The sequence below is a fragment of the Mustela nivalis genome (genome assembly GCF_964662115.1).
Source record: "Mustela nivalis genome assembly, chromosome: 3".
NCBI lineage: Eukaryota > Metazoa > Chordata > Mammalia > Carnivora > Mustelidae > Mustela > Mustela nivalis.
In genome coordinates, this window is record NC_139022.1 from 138987960 (window position 1) to 139006796 (window position 18837).

Consider the following 18837-nt stretch of genomic DNA (forward strand, 5'->3'; position numbering starts at 1 on the left):
ATCACTCAAGCTGCTATTTGCTGGGAATTTCTTAAGTTCCAGACATTCGGTTTAAGTAGTATCATTAGGTTATTATGTTGTTTCATTTTCTCTTTGCAAGCTATGGCCTGGGGATGCCATTATACCCATTTGACAGAGGAGAAAACAGGCTCAGAAAGGTTTTTGGGCTTTGCCAAGGTTATCTGGCTGGTTAGTGGTATGTGGTCTCCACTCCCGCCTCTCACTCCCACGTCCGTTCAGCCTGCCTGCCCTTTCCAGAAAGCCTTCCTCGACCAAGTCCAGCCGGAGGCGCGGCCTGTTCTCCTCCTATGCCCTGTTCAAGCAGGCGTCCTGTAATACTCGCAGGCTGCCTTCCGTAGATCGCCTCACCTCTCTGGGTCTCGACTCCCTCAACAGTGAAACAGAGATCATAATATCTGCTGCGTAATGAGATGCAGAAATGCTTCCTGTGGTATGAAATTTTGTACTCGCCTGAGGGGGACCGAACTCAGCTGTTTGCACAAAGCCTCCTCTGCATAACTCTGCAAGGCCCAGGCTCTGTCTGTCTGTCTCTCTTCCTCCCTTCTCGGGCCCTCTCTGGGTCTGGTCTTGCTCTTCTGCTCACAGTCAGGCCCAACTGCACCGCACTCTCAGATCCCTCCCTCCCCCAGCATCCTCTCCGCAAAGGCACCCCAGCACCCATCTCGAGCCAACATGGTGTAGCAGAGAGAACCAGGTTTGAATCCCAGGTATGCCCCTTGCTAGACGTGAGTGCCCAGGCCCTTTGGGAGTGCCCCAGCTACAAGAGTCCCAGGAGGGAAGGCGCAGCCATGGCTGGCTTCCACCTCCCAGTGCACTGCCCTACAGCCTGGAGGGCACCGTGGCCTAGGGCATGCAGGAGGCTGCCGACCCTGCCATGCGCTCATGCCATCCCCCAGTGACCAGGCCTGTCTGGCTCACCTCCAGCAGGAGGAGTCCACTGCCAGAGGACAGGCTGGACCACCCAGCCCTTGCCTGCTCCTTGTCCCTCAAACTGCAAAAAAAACAGAAGACTAGAGGCCAAGAGATTTGGCCCCAGGATCTGTCCTGTCACAGTTTGGGTGAGACACTGGACTATTTCCTGACCATCTTTGGGCTTCTGTTTGTCCATGTGTCCAAAGAGAGGATCAGATTGGAACAATGATTCCTAGAGTATGGTGTCCCACGCCTCTAGCGGAAGCCAAAGGATCTAAGTGGGACCCTGAGACCTGAAATCATACTAGGTAGGTAGGTTTCACGTGGGTAGTGACAGAGGAGTGTAACGAACACGTCAAACCTGTGAAGGGCATATTCCTGCTTGGGGAAAAGTAGGTATTTCGGTAATGAAAGTTAGACACTTTAAAGGAAAAAGGGAAGTAGAGGTGGTGATGGACTCATTCCCTCCCCCGATATTTACTGTACCCCAGCCAAGGGCATGGCACTGTTCACAGCCATGAAGAGTGACGGACAAAGGTCCCTGCTTGCATTCTGGTAGGGGAGCAAGATGACACCTACACGAGTTAACAAGATAAAGCAGGCACGAGACATATACTGACTGCATGGGGGAGGGGGAGGGTCTGCAAAGAGAAATACAGTAGCTGAAGCCCCTGAGAAGTCACACCTGCATGAAGAAGTAAGCAGGTGAGGGAGTGAGGCCTGCGTGTGTGTAGGAAAAAAGAGAGATCAGGCGGAGGGAACAGGGGGTGTTAAGGTCCTGAGGCAGGCTCGCACCTAGCAGGTCTGAGGATGGGGCCCATAAGGTGGATGTGGGGATGGATGCGGGGACGGGGTGCCTGGGTGGCTCGGAGGGTTAAGCCTCTGCCTTCAGCCAGGGTCATGATCTCGAGGTACTTGGATCGAGCTCCGCATTGGGCTCTCTGCTCGGCGGGGAGCCTGCTTCCCCCGTGCTCTCTCTCTGCCTGCCTCTCTGCCTACTTGTGATCTCTCTCTCTTTCTCTGTCAAATAAATAAATAAAATTTTAAAAAAAGAAAAAAGAGAAGAAAAGAAACCAAGTTCTCTAATGGTTCATCAGGATCTGAGGGATCCCCCTGCTTGGCAGCCATTTGTGCATGCACGCGTGCACGTACACACACACGCGCGCGGGCACACAGGCATGCGCGCACACACCCTGCAACATGCATTCTCGGTAGCTTCTCAGTGCTGGCGACAGCCTACCCTGCAGCAGCACCTCCGCCTCTGCGCTCTCACCAACACGCACAGGCGCTGCCTGTTTCACGCCTGCAGTACACGGAGGCCTGCCGGCACTCCCTCAGAGGGGGCAGAACCTACATGCGAGTGTGTATGCACTGAGCACCTGCACGTGTGCCAGCAAGACACACGGCTCCCCGGGTGGCCGACTGGCCCAGATGTACCTGCCGCAGGCAGAGGGCCCATGCAGCCCTCTCCCGCCAGCTTGCCCAGTCCACCCACGGGGAGCTGAGCTGCCACACGGCCCCTGCCTGGAGGGCACACGCTACTGTAAAAGGTTAAGTGCACGGCGAGTGTGACTTCAAATTCTCCTCTCCAGCCTCTCTACCCTTCGGTCCTGGTCTCCACTTTCCAGCAATACGTAAGAATCTACCCCCAATACTCAAATGTGCCAGTGGGTTTTGTCCTTGCGGAGAGTGTCCCCTTTTCTACCCATGCTGCAATTAAACAGAAAAGCCATGTAAAATGCCTCGCAGGGCACTGTAAATGTTACCAGCTGCCACCAGCATTACCACATGTCACCATCCCCGTCCCTGGCTTTGTGCCTTCAGGTTACGGGGTTGGGGGGTGCGGGTATACAGAGCAGCTGATGAGCAGAGAGGCCGTTCCCTCTCTGGCCCAGAGCAGAAACCTGCAGGTGCTCAAGGATCCCTCAGGAAGTATGTCCCAAAGGTACATTCCTGGGATCCACCCCAGCCCTGGACCACAGACTGTCCACCTTAACAGTCCCCCTGAGGGGTTCTGAAACACTGCCAAGTTGGGGACCCACTAGGCTTTACAACGCATGCTTTTATTAACGTGTTTATAAGTGAATTAACATACGAGGAAATGGCTGGAACATAGTTTGATACATAGGGAGACCCCATAATGTTAACGAAAAATACACTTAAGAAAATATATGTATTTACGTAATATGCCATCCCTTGGCTGTGCGCCCTTTTCTCGTTTTACCAGCCCCTTCGCATCTGTCAGAGACAGAAGCCGAGCAGGGATTGTTACACTATTTTCTAGACCAGACGACTGAGGCAGAGAGCGACCAAGGGGCCTGGCCAGAATCTCCCAGAATGCAGCTCTCCCTCGGCTCAACATCATGAGGCCCCAGGGCCTTATCGCCCCATCCCCAATCGCTCTGACTTTTGGCCCACAGTGTACCTGTCCTTTCCCTATGGGCTTGCAAAGCCTCCAGACACACATGACTTCTCCAGTAACTCCAGGTTCGCCAAGAACAGGACAACCACAAACAGGTCGGTTCCTTCTAGCCATAATGTCCCTCTCACCGGGCAGTGCAGGGGCTCCCCCAATTCCCTCAATGGTACCTTACATGCTACCATTTGATCCCAAGTGGTCCTTCTGTTCCCAGCACCCCCAGTTCAAATGCCAGCTGAGCAGATCACTACCTTGAGCGCGTCCTATAAATGCTACGCCCAGCTTTCCCCCTTGTAAAGGGCTCCCCTCATCCCTACCCCGCAACATGGTTGTGCGGACTAGATCTCAGGTGTGCCAAGCACCTAGCATCAGGCCTAGCATGGGTGCTCCTGGGAGAACACAGCGCCGTGGACTCACAGGCTCAAGCGGAAGCTTCTGGAAGGCAGGGATTCTGTTTCATTCACCTGTGTACCCACACCTACCGAGTATAATGTGTGCTCAATAAACATGTGTTGAATGAACACAGAAATGAAATGATATCTCCAAAACAACTCTGTCCTAGTCCCTGCTTCCCCTTCTATTTCATGACCCATTTCCCAGCTTAGGGGCTGGAGGCTCCGAGCAGGAATGGTCAGGGCCAAGAAGGGATGGGTGACGGGTTCATGGGAAGTGACAATGACGGCCATCCGGGGAGGGTGGTGTTCTTCGAGCTCTGAATGTAATCCTGTTGACTCAGAGGCATAAATAATGCACTAGCATGTTCTCTCCTCACTGTCCTGTCATGCTAAGAATAGCACCGGCTACCCTTTCAGGAATTCCACAGGGAAGAGAACAGGACACCAAGATGGAGACAGGCAGGGAACAAGGTCTTGCCAGGCTGTGGATGGTCAAGCGCCCTCCTTCCAAGCCCAGCTTTCCAAGCCCGTGAAGACAAAGAACCCTGCACATCAGAACTGAAAGGGCTCTTCCAGGCACCTGGTCAGGGGCTCTCCAGGGGAAAGGAAGAAGCCAGAGAAGATGGGACACCACCCCACCCTCTTCCTGTTATCCTCTCCTCCTCCCTTCCGATGCCCCTCCTAATACGCCCAGGCCTCAACCACCCCACCACACTCCTCCCCGTCCCTGTTCGTGCGATGCATAAATACAGAGTGGGTGGTTCCCCTCTTATGTGTTTCATATGTAAAACTTCACAGAGAGACAGGAAGATTCTGTAGCTTTCAATTTTTAAAAAAATGTTTAAGTTTAAAAGCGACCGGGGCACCTGGATGGCTCAGAGGGTTAAGCCTCTGCCTTCGGCTCAGGTCATGATCTCAGGGTCCTGGGATCAAGCCCCATATCGGGCTCTTTGCTCGGCGAAGAGCCTGCTTCCCCCCTCTCTCTCTGCCTGCCTCTCTCCTTACTTGTAATCTCTCTGTGTCAAATTAAAAAAAAAAAAAGTTTAAAAGCGACCCACCTAGAACAGGGCCTCTCAAACTCCAATGTACACTCAATGTAATTGTTCAGGGATGTTGTTAAAACGCAGATTCGGACTCAGGAGGCGGAGGGTGAGGCCCGAGAGTCTCTTTCTAAGAAGTTCCAGGTGATGCTGATCGTGTATCCATAGGCCATATACTGAACACAGGAAACAGTATTTGCCTATGATACAGATGGAGAGGGCACCTGGGTGGCTCAGTAGGTTAAGTCTCTGCCTTAGGTCATGAGCCTCAGGCTCAGATCATGATCTCAGGGTCCTGGGATCTAGACGGCATCGGGCTCTCTGCTCAGCAGGGAGCCTGCTTCCCCCAGCTCTCTACATGCCTCTCTGCCTACTTGTGATCTCTCTCTCTCTCTCTGTCAAATAAATAAATAAAGTCTTAAAAAACACACAAACAATACAGATGGAGAGGCTTAGGCCCAGAGAGCAGAAGGGAGGTACCCAAGAGCACACAGCAGACCTAGGCTCAGAACACAGTCCCCCAACTCCTCCTAGGATTTGCCGGGACAGACTCTGGAGTTGAATAGTGCTGCTTGGAGTGGGGCAGGGGACAGGAGGCAGTGACAGGCAGTGGCCAGAGATCCAGGGGCAGGCCTTCATTCAGCCACACCAAACCTCCTTGTGGCCACAGGCTCTCACAGGAATAAAAGAAAGAATTCTCCTGAACAGAGGCACTCAGCCGAGTAGGTAGCTAAGAACATGCCCTCACCAGCCTGCATTTGAGGCCTGATAGACCACCAGAACCTCCTGGAAGGCAGGTGCGTCTGATGGCCATTAGGCTGCAAAGAAGATCTGGACATTGGGTAAGGAGCCTAGGGGAATGTGGAAGGACCCTGGGACAGCTCTCTCAGGGTGCAGCTCCAAGGGAAAGGAGAGAGAAGACAGGACCAGCCTCCCACACCAGCGCTGGCAGTCACTCCTCCTTCCCAGGATGGGCCTCAAACCCCTTCCCAGGCTCTAGGCCCTGCATAACCAGCCCCGCTGCCCGTGAGCCCCCTGTTGCAGCCTCCCCCCAAAAGGAGCGTATCTTCCTGTCATACTGCCCCTCCTTCAAGCACTCAGAGAGGGCCCAAGCACCTCCTCACCCCAGAGCCTTGGCATCAGCTGCTGCTTAGAAAGCCTAGAATGCTTTCTTCCTTACCCCCTGGGTTGTCCCTTTCTGACCACACTTCTCACCCTTCAGGTCTGTTTCTGGGTCTCAGGGAGGGCTGCCTGCCCTCAGAGGTCACATTCCTCTGCCTCTCCTCCAAACTCTCATTAGATCTGTAATTCCATCATATTTTTCTGAGCGTCAGTCTGCCCTGACTGACGACAGTTAGCAGCCCTGGAGGGCAGGGGCCTTGGCTGTCCTTCCTCTGCTCTGCCCCTGCATTGCTGGGGCTCCGTAATCTTTTGTCAACTGAGAGAAGGAAACGATGGATAAAAACATGGCTCACATCACTACTGCAAAAACCTCCGTGGTTTCTGGCCCTGCTCACCCTGAAGAAGTTGTACAAGACTGGGGTTCGCAAGATTCCCTCGGTCCAGTCCTCTGCTCTGCTGGTCTCCAGGTCAGTGGGCTTCACAGGGCACCTCGCTCCCTGAGATGGATCTCTAGCATGGTCTGCTGGGTTGAATGAGAGATGGAGTCTGGCAAAGACTTGGGAAGCTGTCAAGAGCTTTCACTGCTAGCACCACTCTGGTGTGTCTGAGGCCCAGAGAGGGAAAGAGCCCCAGTCAAGGCCACACAGCCAGCAGGTGCTGACAAGAGATCCCAGGCGCACAGCTTAAGCTTCAGGCCCACCCAGGCTCAGTGAGAGCGCCATCTGCCTGGAGGCTGGGCAGGGGTAGGGGAGGGAGAACATTCAGCCTCGGGCCCAGAGCCAGGGTGGGGTGGGCGGAGCCCCCAGCGGGAGCCCTGAGTGGGGCCTGGCAGCTGGGCCTGGGGGAGCCAACTGGCGCCCGCTGGGTGATGGCATGCTGACTCCCCATGCGCGTGACAGTCTATTTTTTAATCAGCGCCCTCCCCCCAACTCCATGTACCCTCCCAAAGGGCCCAGTATCAGGAATCATGTCCTGGCTGAGACCAGAGCCACCTTGGAGACTAGGAGGAGGATCCCCAAGTCCCATCGCTTCAGGGAGCCCACGAGTACTAAACATCAGGGCAGGAGGGTTGGCAAGGAAGAGCACCTCCCACCTGTGTGACCTTGGGTGGGTCCCTGGACCCTCTGAACTCAGTTTCCCCATCCGTATAGTGAGGGAAGGCATGCCAGACTCCACAGGAGGTCACTTCAACTCAAATTCTTGGGATCATGACACTAATGACACCCACTCGCCAGGCCCTGGCAGAGCTTCTGGGCCCACAGCCCTCCCAGGGTACACTTGATCCTCTCTGACCTACTCCCAGGGGACAAGGGGGTTGGGGAGAAAAGAGGCTGAGCTGCCTCAAGGGCCAACCCCAGAACCCCAGATCCCAGACCTCAGGTTTCTCTTTCCAGGACCTGAGGGACAGAGATGAGGAGGATCAAAAGGAATGCTGTGTGTTCTTAAGCAGGTGGCCTGGCCTCTCTGAGCCTCTGGCACACCATCTAGTAGAAGAGTTTGTACAGAAGCTATCTTCTGTACAGAAGCAAAACTGCCTGGGTTAGAATCTGGCCGCTTACCAGCTGTGTGACCTTGGGAAGTTCACTTAACCTCTCTGTGCTTCAGTTTCCCATCTGTAAAACACTGATAATAACAGCACTTACTTCATGAAGTTGATGACATGTAAAGACCTTAGGATGCCCTTGGCACACAGTTAACCATAAACATTAACTTTTTTTTTTTTAAAGAACTTTGGTTTTTATCTGTCTCCAAGAGATTTTATTCCAGAAGATTAGATGTGTGAGTCTCCGGTCAGCCTCCCCTCTGTCTGTGGGACTCATTCAGGCCGCCCCTTCCTAGCCTCTCCTCCTGGCTCCATGTTCTTAATGTCCGCCGAGCTCTTTCTTGCCCATGATCCCCTCACATCTTTTCTACCCCATTTCATCACAGCTCAGAACCAGAGCCTGAGCCCCAGAGGAAACGAATGATTTGCCCAAAACCACCAACCAGTTAGCTAAAACCAGAGGTTCAAGTATTTGTTCCCGAAGTGCAGTCCAGGCCCTTTTCCACTGCACTGTACCCATCCTCTGGCCATCAAAACCTGTTTCTGGCTAAACATCAAAAAGCCACTTATCCCAGGGGTGCATGGGTGGCTCAGTGGGTTAAAGCCTCTGCCTTCGGCTCAGGTCATGATCTGGGGGTCCTAGGATGGAGCCCTGCATTAGGCTCTCTGCTCAGCAGGGAGCCTGCTTCCCTTCCTCTCTCTCTCTCTGCCTACCTATGATCTCTGTCTGTCAAATAAATAAAATCTTAAAAAAAAAAAAAAGCCACTTATCCTGATATGAATCTTGAGCTAGTGTCCATCTCCTCAAAGGCTTGCTATTTTCACAGAGATCAAAACATGACAATACTATCTAAGAAGGAATAGTTATCTTTTTTAGCATTTATCATCATTTAATTTCAAGACAACAGTAAAGATAGGGTTTATTATTATTTCTATTTATAGATGAGGAAATGCAAGCCCAGAAAGGTTATAGAATGTGCCTCCGATCTCCCAGCTAGCCAGGAGGAGAACCCAGGGGTCCAGCCACCAAATCTGCATGTTAGCCATACAGGAAACTGGTCACACAGGAGTAGGCTGAATTTTGCTTCACCTGCAGTGGCCCTGGGAGGCTGGGCAGGGGAGGAGAGGGTTGCTACAGCTCTACACTATACTGCCTCAACGAGTGGAAAAGATGAAGCCAGGATGGTGGAATTTCAGGCAGTGGCCAGTTGGTAAAGATTTCATTCTGGAGAGAGAGGGCTTTTGTAAGTCTCTGGAATTACAGGGCCTGTAATCAATGTCCCCACATTGATTCCTCTGGCCACACTGGGTAGCGACTGAGCCCCAGGGTCCGGGGACAGTTCACAAAGAACTATGAGCTCACACATACACAGGCCTAACTCAAAAGAGCCCAGCCACCCCTCTGACCAGATCACAGGCCAGGGGCTCCTTTGGGTCTGCAGCCTGAAGCCATGAGGGATGAAGGGCATTTTCATAATCTGCAGCCAATGGTCGCCCCCACCCGTACCCCAACCCCAGCTTCTGGTTTAAACCATTTATTGTTCTTTGAAATGCCCTTCCTCCCAACCAAATCCCTCCCCTTCTTCTAGATCCAGGTCCTGGACATGTCTCCTCCATGAAGCCAGCCATGACCACTCCTCCAGAAAATAGTCAGGTCTCCACTCCAGTGGAATGAGAGAGGCCTTCCCTAACCACCAACACAAAGTAGCCCCTTCAAACTGTCCTCCATCTCAGTAGCATGGCTTTTGTGTATGTGTGTGTATATATATATATATATATATATATATATATATATATCTTTTTATCAGATAGATAAATTATATACATATATAATTGGTAGATAAATTATATACATATATAATTTATCTATCTGAAAATGTCTTATTTCTTTGCCATCCATTTTCTGGTCTATCTCTCTGATCAAAATGTGAGCTCCTTGAGGACAGGGACCCATTTATCTGTCTTGTTCACCACTGTAACCCTAGTGCCTAAGGACCCACCTCATCCTGTAGCTAGCCAGGGACACTGAAGTCCATAAAAAGAAAGGGATTCATCCAAGGTCACACAGCAAGCAAGCACAGATATCGGCTTAATACCCAGCTCCCTGATCTGCAGCCCAGGGCACTTGGCCATCCACCCCCCCGCCCTCCCATGACCCTCTGCTGGCCTATCTAGTCCCTGCCTCCACACAACAGTGGGGGCCAGAGCCTACAAACCCTCCACAATGGAGGCACCCAACCCAAGCTGGGCAGCCCTGCCTGCTTCCCCCCTCGGTCCCGCCCTTCCTGGCATCAACAGCTCTGATGAGCTCATGTCTGGAAGGCTGGGAGCTGCCCTGAAGGAAAGGTGCCTCTCAGGCCAGGCCCCTAGACCTGCAGGTGTGTAGAGCCCATGCAACGTCAGCACCGGCAGGTGGAAGGAGTGTGCTGACCCATGCCCCGTCTACCTTCTAGGCTCAGGGTGACATGTGGCAACCACGGCAAGAGGGCACGGCCAGGGGGAAAAGAACATTCAGAGAAGTTTCCTCCTGTGCTTCTCCCATCTCTATAGATCTTCCTGTGTCACTTGCCCCCCTCCCTTATCAAGGAGCTGCTGTCCTAAGGAAAGTGGCTCTGCTGCCTTCTACTCACAGAACTGCCCTGGGCCGATCTCATCCCATCCCCAGACTCAGTCTCCCCAACTCTAGAATGGGGAGCTTAGATAAAATGCTGACCGAAGAGGCTGAGGATTCTCTATGAAGTGGGCACCTGAATACTACAGGCTTTTGTCCTTTTTCTCACCTTAGGGGAAGGGCAACAGCCAACAAGAGAGGGAAGGGGGTAAAGGTTTGATTTTAACCATAAATGATGATTCCAACCACAGCTTAATTTGGGTGCTAGTTTGGGATGTGGGGGGAGCTAGTCCACAACCTGCAAAGTGGGGGCCACCCTGAAAAAAGTGGGAGCTGGGGGCAGCACGGCAGCAAAAAACTTGTCTTTCAGAAGTTCTCTGAATATCAAACTACAGTGATTCTGGGGCATTCCCCTTGTACAGATGGGGAAACTGAAGACCAGAGAGAAGAGCCAAACCAAGGTTTCATATAGAGACAGAGGCCGGGGACCCCACTCCAAATGGCATTTTCAACTCCCTGGAGGAGCCCCATCCCACTGCCTGAGGTAATACAGAGGTTGGTCTGTGGCTCTGTCCCCCAGCACAGGACGGGGTCAGGCGTGGGGGTGGTGACAGGCTGGTGGGCACCACGACTTCCAGTCCCTCCCAGCATACCCTAGTCCCTCTGATCAGCATCTGATCTCATCCCACCCTTGCAACATGACAGGGGTGGGGCACCCTGGAACTGCCCTTTCACCCATCTGGTCCCTGCTGTCTCCAAGGCAGTTGTCCCCTCAGGGGTCACTCTACTCACTCTCTCATGGGGAGCCAGAGAGGACAGGGCTTGTCTCCAGATCGCACAGCAAGTTGGTTTATTCCAGAGCCACTTGTCACTCAGAATAAAGTGGGAGTGGGGTGTCTGGCTCTTCCCTGCTCACTCTGGCTCCTTGTAGACAACCCAGACGGGGAATACAGGGGGTCCCTGTCCCAATCCAGAGTAAGCCCATAACTGGGGGTGGGGGGAGGGAGAAAGGGAGACCCTTTGCCCAGAGTCCTCAGAGAAGCCTTCTCAGGGGCTCTTTGGAGCCCCTGATTCCGCATTGTAGGGGCTCAGTAGGAGCCCCACCCTCCCCTCACTTCACCTCCATGGCCCCTCACCTCGGAGTAGTGGTCCGGGAGTTGTGCGAATCTGAGATAGAGCCTTTAAGACAGTTCCTTCTCTGCCCCCCTAGGCGCTCAGGAAGGGCCTCGATTTCCCCAGAGCGCTCGGCCGGTGGTCCCCGCGGTCGCAAGGTCCTGCAAGCCTCGCCCTCGCCCTCGCCGCCGGAGCCCGGCGCCGCCGCCCCGCCCGCGGGAAGGGGGACGCGAGGCCAGCACACGCTGTTCTGCTACCCCACGGGCGCCCATGTTGGTCAACCCGGCGCGAGCCCGGCCCGCCTTTCCCGGAGCCGGCTAGGGGCCGCAGACCCCTCCGACCCGTGCCCACCCGTCAGCCCTGGCTGTCCCGGTCCCCGAGGTGCTTGCGGGTTGGGACTCGAAGGCCGGAGCCCCCGCGCAGCCCCGAGAAGTAGCTTCCCCGCGTCGGGGCGTCTTTTCGCTCCGGGGCTGCTCCAGAGATTCCCGATTTTTCAGACTACCCCCACCCCCGCCCCGGCCCCCCGCCACGGTACAGATGGGAAAACTGAGGTCCACAGTGTAGCAGCGACTCGGCCAAGGTCACCCTGCGCGCGGGCACTGGAGCCCAGATGTGCCACCTCCACCTGCGCGGCGCGGGGAACAGCACAGGTGGGAAGGGGCGAGGCTCGCCGGGCGCCGGCACCCCTGCCCCGCCAGCTCCCCTCACTCACCTCCTGCCGCCGCGCGCTGTCCCCGGGCTCACCGGCGCCGCAGCCGCCACCGCGTACCTGGCCGCGTCCGTCAGTGCGCCCCGCCCCCGAGACCCCCGCAGTCTCCGCTCCGCCCCGGGCGCCCCCTCCGCGTCGTTGCCGCCGCCGCCGCCACCACCTAGCGGGCTGCTCCGGGACCCGGAGCGGGGAGCCGGGAGGGCTGGGCGGGCGGGCGAGACGCGCTCCTGCCTCTAGCTCCCCGGGGCCCTAGCGCCGCCCCGCCCGCCGCCCCGCCCAGCCCCCCCGGAGGGGCGACTCCCTCAACCCCACCCCGCGGGCTCGGCCCGGGGATCCCGGCGGTGCTCCTTTCCTCCCGCTTTCCTCCCTTGTGCCACACTCGAATGTCTCTCCGTTGCCTCCTCCTTTTTCGTTTCTCCAGGTCGGTCCCTAAATCTTCTGCTTTCATTTCACCCAGTTCTTCCTGTCTCCCCATCTTTTCTCAATCCCACCAACCACCCCTCTCTTAAATGGGTCTTTGTGATTCTTTCCCCATAACTGAACCACCCCCACCTCCCCAGACCCTTTCCTTTCATACCCAGATGCTGTACCCCTCAGAGCCATCTTCCCTCCCCCTTCTCAGCCCTGGTGACTAGAATGACTGTCTACCTCGGTAGGACTCAGGCAAATGGGGACTGAGGAAGGTTGCCACCTCCCCTCTGGCCTGGGGCCATTCCAGGGCTTAACGGGTAGGTCAGCAACAGTAGGGGGTAGGGAGGCTGTGTGGCTCCTGCGTTTCAGTTCCCCATCTTTTCGTTGAACTAAACACCACTCAGATTGAGATCAGCAGAGCCCCAGGACAGTGGTCAGTGTGCATCAGAATCAAGGGGATGCTGTTACAAGTCAAGATGCCCACCTTCTAGCACACCCTCCCAGTGGTGAGGAGGCCGTGGGCTCGGAACAGTTCTGATAACAAGCACCCTTTACACTCCCACCAATTTTGAAACAAAACTATGCTTGGAAAAATGTTGATCTGGGTTTTCACCAGAGTTTCCCTAGGTCCCAAGTACCCCACCCCTCCAAACCAGGGTGGTTCCACTTTCATTTGTCTTTCATATCAAGGTTCTGTGTTTAGATTTCTGCTAGAGGAAGTTAGAAGTGTGCTGACAGGAGCCCACCCTACCAGAGGTCCTGTGAAACCCAGAGCTGCAGGTGGCCTGGGTTTGGGGGACATCCCCTCTCCCCAGTGGGGACAGCATGCAGGAGGTCCCCTGCAGGAGGTTGGGATGGTTCAGGTGACAGAGGGACAAACCCTCCCTGGCTGCTCCCATCCCTCCGGTGGGCCTCAGGATCTGCAGAAAATTCTTCTGGTCCCATGGTAGCCTTAGCGCTGGGGCTGTCCCAAGTGGAGGTGGGAAGCATGGAGGGGGTCCTGGGGATTGGCACCGGGTAAGCTACTTCCTGCCTGATGAGTACATGTGCAAGAAAAGTGGCTTATAGCCCAGCCTGTGGGAAACCAGGAAACAAACTGTGTGGGTGAGAGAGAGAGAGAGGGAGAGGGGAGAAGCTAGAATTACTGTGTGGGTGGGTATGAAAGAGACAGGGATGGGGAAGAGGAAGGAGGACAGAAAGTGGTTCAGTCTGTACGTAGGTGTGTGACAGTGGGTGTGCAAGAGTGGATATGCCTGTAGGAGAGAATGTGTGCATTCAGGAGAGATTTTAAAGTATAGGTATGTGAGCAAAAGAAAATGGAGAGAAGAACGTTCTTTTAACCTGTATGTAAGGAAGGGAATATATGTGCTTGGATATTTCCAGGTGGGACTGTAGTTCTGCGTACAAATCTGTGTATTCTGTGTGCACATGTATCCACATGTGAAAGGTAGGCATGCCTGAGTGAGGGATGTGTGTGTGTGTGTGTACTAGTGTATGCCTCATGCATGGGTATGTAGGTGTCTGAGGGCATGCACATGTGTACACGTGTGTGCAGATGTGTAATTATATGTGTGTGCCTATTGGCATAAGAACTGCATAGATGCACCTGTTGGGCGGGGGTGTGAGCGTGTGAGCATATGCAAGGTACATGTGAGCCTGTGCGCCTTGCTCCCACACCATTGCCCTTCTCTTCTGGTCACTGTGGAATGTGGAAGTGAGAGGGGGCATAGATGGTATCCTGCCCGGTCTCTGCTCCGTCCTCTCTCCCACAGACCTAAAGAGCGGGGGCCTTGTCTTTGGCCCAATGATCAAGGTCGGCTCTTATCATGGCCAGGGGCTCCTCTGCCCCAACAGTATAGACATGGCCAAGGGCAGGGTGTATCTGACAAGCCAGATCCACACCCTCATCCCCACCTTAGAGGCTCAGAGCAGTGTCCGGTAAGAGTTGGAAAGGCCACCGAGTCCTTAGATAGATACCCTGGGTCCCCAATAATGAATGGCCTAGAAAAGAGGGAAGGTGGCTCTCCCCAAGCCATAGATACAGGAGGGCTGCATCAGCAGTGGGTCCCAGGTTTCCCTAAGTGTATTTGGTGTGTGTGTGTGGGGGGGTGAGGGTGAACCATGGCTTGGCAGAATCCTCCACCATCCTCCAGAGCTTGAACAACCTTTTTCCAGCCCTAGGTGGGTGGAAGAACACAGCCTGCTGCCTTGTTTCCATGGAGACAAGGCAGCACAGAAGGTGGTTGAAAGCAGGGGCCCAGACCTCCTGGGGTTCAAATCTCTGCTCCTCCACCCACAGGCCTGAGACTGGGACAAGTCACTTAAATTCACTGTGCCTTAGTTTCCTCATCTGTGTAGCAGGGATAAGAAAAATATGAACTTCATCCAACTTGTTTAGAGGATGAAATGAAGTAACCTATACAAAGCATTTAGGATGGCATGTGGCAACAGAACTGGGGTGGGGGGGGGAGGTGGGGGAGATGGCAAAAGCCCTGGGTTCTAGCTTTAGCTTGGCACCAACGTACTGTATGACCTTGGACAGGCTGCTTGCCATCTCTGGGCTTCAGGGTCGCCACGAGATTATTTCCAGAATGATGTCAACCAGCCCTGCCCAGTAATGAGCAGCTGAGATGTTGCAGTGAGGGCAGCAGCTCTGGGCTCTCTTGATGAGCTGTGGACCAGCGACTGCTGGTGGAGGCCCAGCCGTGAGCCCTACCCAACACATTCCTGCCCCTATATATTCTCTTCTGATGGCAGGAAACTTAAGCTGCGGGCTGCTACCCACCTCATCTCACTGAACCCTTTGCCCCTTGAGCCTTCAAGGACCCAGCTCTGCCCCACTCAGCTAGTACTCAGGCTCTAGAGAAATGGCACCAGTACCCACCCACCCCAGGTGGTGGGTGCCCAAGGCAGAAGATGCCATGACCCATCCTGCAAACTGCCAGGGGGCACTCAAGAGAGGCAGGTATAATTGCGGCAGGACGGGTGTAATTGTCTGAAGATGCTTATAATCCCTTGGCGGTACTGGGAGGAAGCTTTAAAAGGAAGCCCTAATCCGCTAATAACCTGGCAGCCGCACAGGCCTCTTCCCTCCGGATCTCCAGGCAGAGAGAAGGGACTCTGGCCGCTCCCTTTCCCGAGGGAGCAGAAAGGCCAGAGTGGGCTATGACCCAAGACCACCCGGATTTCTACTCTCCCGTAAGACCTAGCTTCCTTCCAGTCTCCGCCTCCAAGAAGACTTCCCTGAGACACATCGTCCTAAGGTCACTCCTGTCCCCTCCACCCCTAGAATTGTTTAGGACAGAACTGGAGGCCATCTGGCTGGACATTAAAGGAAGAAATGAACCAGACTTCGAGGAAGAAGAACATGATCATAGTCTCAGCTCCCACACTATGTGACTTGGGCAAGGGACTTAGGTATCTGAGCCTCAGCCGTGTCTCCTGTAAAATGGGGAGATTTTGCTTTAGAAGGCTGCCTTAGAAGACTGAATAGTGAGAGGGTTGAGAATGGGATACTACAAAATGACCAAGCTCTGTGTAAGGAGCCAATAGGAACATGAAAGGTGGCCCCTCTCCACCCTTCATCCATGGTCTTTTCCACTCCAGGAGGTCACAGACAACACTCTCCCCCTGTAACTCCGGGATATGGTGGTGGCTAAGAACAAAGTCCCGTACTCAAAAAGCCATGGTTGAATCATGGCATAGCAGTTTACTAGTCAGGAGTCTTAGACAAGTCACTTATGTTCTTTGAGACTCAGTCTTTTCATCCATGTAATGGACATAATCATAGTATGTCCCTCATGGAGATTGCTCTGAGGTTCAGTGAAATGATATATGTAAAGCACAGTGGGCTTGGCACATAAGGGCTTACTTAACGAATAATAGCTTTCGTACTGTTGAGTCGGTGATGATCATTTTAATTATTATTAATGTCCATCATGTGATCACTCTAAAATTTCCAAAACACTACCCCAATCTAAGATCACTGCAACCTCACAATGGCTCTGTGAGGTAGAGGGGACTCATATTTAATTTTGTTTTCACGAATGAGGAAACCAAGGGAAACTCACCAGAGGAATGCAATTTGCTGGGGTTTGGCCAGTTGGTATCAGGTCTAGAACCAGCACCCATGGCTCCCCACACTCGGCCAGGGTCTATGAAGGGAAAGGGAGCAGGTACTGGGGCTTGCAGGCTCTTGGGGACTTGAGTTTGGGCTGACTCTGGTATGAGGGCCCATCTCCAAGTTCAAGGCTGCAGGGCCCTCCTGGGTCCTCCTTCTTCTTGCCCTTGATGCATCGAAGGCATCTGCTGCATCCTGACCAGCCTCCTGTGTGACCCAAGCGTAGGGGAGTGGGGAGATGGGTGGGGGCGATGGTGGCCATGGGTGGTGGTCAGAGCCTGGCGGGAATTATTTCAGAAAAGAGAGTGGGCGGGATGGTCGATGGACTGTCAGCCAGGGGATCAGCCATGCCTGCAGAGAAACGACGTGTTCCTCCAGTTTTCTGACACATTAACCCTCCCAGGCCTGGGTCCCTCACATGCCCTGTGCCCCCAGCATCTGCTGGCAGTGGCTCCTGCCTCAGCAAGCATGGCTGGGCTCACGTCCTCTCCATCTGGGCCCACGTCAGGGTTTCCATGGACCCAGGCAATGAAGGTGGGTTTCCCTGTCCCGCCCTGCTCTGCTGTCTCCTTAGCCTGCGGGGGGTAGCGGGACAGTGAGGGGAGTTGGGGGGAAAATGCTCTCCCGTCCTCTTGTCCTCCCTCCTTCCTTTCCTCCATTTCCCCCTCCCTCCCTGACTCCCTTCCTTCCTTCCTTCCTTCCAGCAGTGCACTGTGAGCTCTTCCCTATACACTGTCTTTGGGTCTTCGCCCAGGCGATACAGATGGATCGGACCATGCGTCTGTCCTCTCTAACAGGTGGGAAACTGGGGTGGGGAGAATGTGGCCCAGCTCAGCCACCAATAGGCCACCCAGAGCAGTGTCTTCCTCACTCCGGGGCCCGTTTTTCCACCTGTAAAATCAGGAGGTCCAATCGGATCAGAGATTTTAACCTCGACCTCGAAAACTGCACGAGGGCAACAGCCTCATGGGCTTTGCCCAGTGCTGCGTCCCCAGCACCCTCGGGCAGCCGGCACACGATGTGTTCAGTGAGGCGGTCCTGCCCTGTCATGGCCTGGAATCCAAGGCCATTTGTTGCCATGGATGATTAAGGGGGGGACGAGAGTGAGGGATGGACTTCTGTTGGCCAAGCCCGATCACAGGGCTTTCTCTCGTGGACTTCTCACGTGCCCTCTTTGACAGAGGAAAGAGTGGGCATAGATGGGGCCCAGCTGGATCTGCACAGAACTCCCAGCCCCCCATCTCCTCACAGCTATTAATTGGGGTGTGTCCAGGGGACTGTGAGGGACCCCGGTGGGCTCTGGCAGCCTAGGAGAAAAGGTCATGAGCTTACCTGGTTTCTGGGCAATCCTGGGTCCTGCGCTGGGGCGGGGGGTGGCTATCACCACCTGCTGAGCCTTCACCGTGTCCCAGTCCTTGCTGGCACTGTTATCATGCTGGGGACACCCTTGGGCTTCCCTGGAGCAGCTGGGTGGCTGGATGCCCAGGGCATTGGGCAGGTCTGGTGCCCCTTGGGTGGCTCTGCAGGTCAAGTTGTCCCCATTCCTGCTGGCCACCCTGTCCTCCTCTAAGTTCATGAGCCCTGCCTCTCCCTGCAGGCCCTCCTCGCCACCGCTGTTCTCCTCAGCCTCCAAGGCCAGACACCTGTAGCTACCATCAGGGATCCGGAAGGTGGAGGGGGTAGGCCTGTCTTCGCCGAGTCCGTGGGGTGGAGGTGGGAGGTGGGGACCCAGCATGGTGCGGCTTCTCCTCAGGGAGGCGGAGAAGCCGGGGCCAGGCTGGCCGCCTGGGTGAGCACCGGTCCTTTCTCCTCTTGGTGTCTCCTCTCTGGCTCGCTGAAGCTTTGTCTTCCTCAGCCAAGTCCCAGAGCTAGGGCAAGGTCCAACTGTGGGGCCCTCCTGGGCTGGGTGGGGTGGTAGGCCCTCAAGCCTTCCTCTCAGCCTGTGTCTGGGCTGTGAGGCCCTCCTTCAAGGTGATTTACCTGCCCAGAGAGAAAAGAAGCAGCACGTGAGACAGTCTGCTGCGTGTTTTGGGTTGAGTTTCTGAGACCTGTCCATCTTAACGGGGCCGTGAGAATGGGCTGGGGTTTGGGGTACAGGTCTCACACACCCATGGGAAAAATCCCAAGCTTCAGCCACTCAGCATCCCAAATTTTCACCATTTCCTTGTGCCACATGACCCCTTGTTTGCTTACTATTTTGCCATAAATCAACTTTAAATAACTTACTTCTATTACTTCAGACTTATCTTAAGTACGAATGGCAGGAAAACCACAAGTATGTTGTGCTAAGTCGTTTCCCCCCTAATACACGTTAAATAAATATCTAGTTATTTAAAGATACTTAACTGGGCACCGCCTAGAAAGAATTCTCTCACATGCCAGCAAAGGTACATACACCACAGGAATCCTGGGAACAATGGG

General features: G+C 54.4%; 1 protein-coding gene across 2 annotated transcripts in view; it reads right to left on the reverse strand.

Annotated features, from left to right (window-relative positions):
• Positions 1 to 18837, reverse strand: part of SYNPO (synaptopodin) — a 53864-nt gene that overhangs the window by 18642 nt on the left and 16385 nt on the right. Inside the window, exon 2 of one of the 2 annotated variants that reach the window (XM_082726196.1) lies at positions 17749 to 18396. In XM_082726196.1, coding sequence (XP_082582322.1) covers positions 17749 to 18151 — 403 coding nt within the window. In that variant the 5' untranslated portion in view covers positions 18152 to 18396. Of the gene's footprint in view, positions 1 to 11888; positions 12090 to 17748; positions 18397 to 18837 lie in introns of those variants that run through there. The other variant, XM_082726198.1, reaches the window with a different exon arrangement.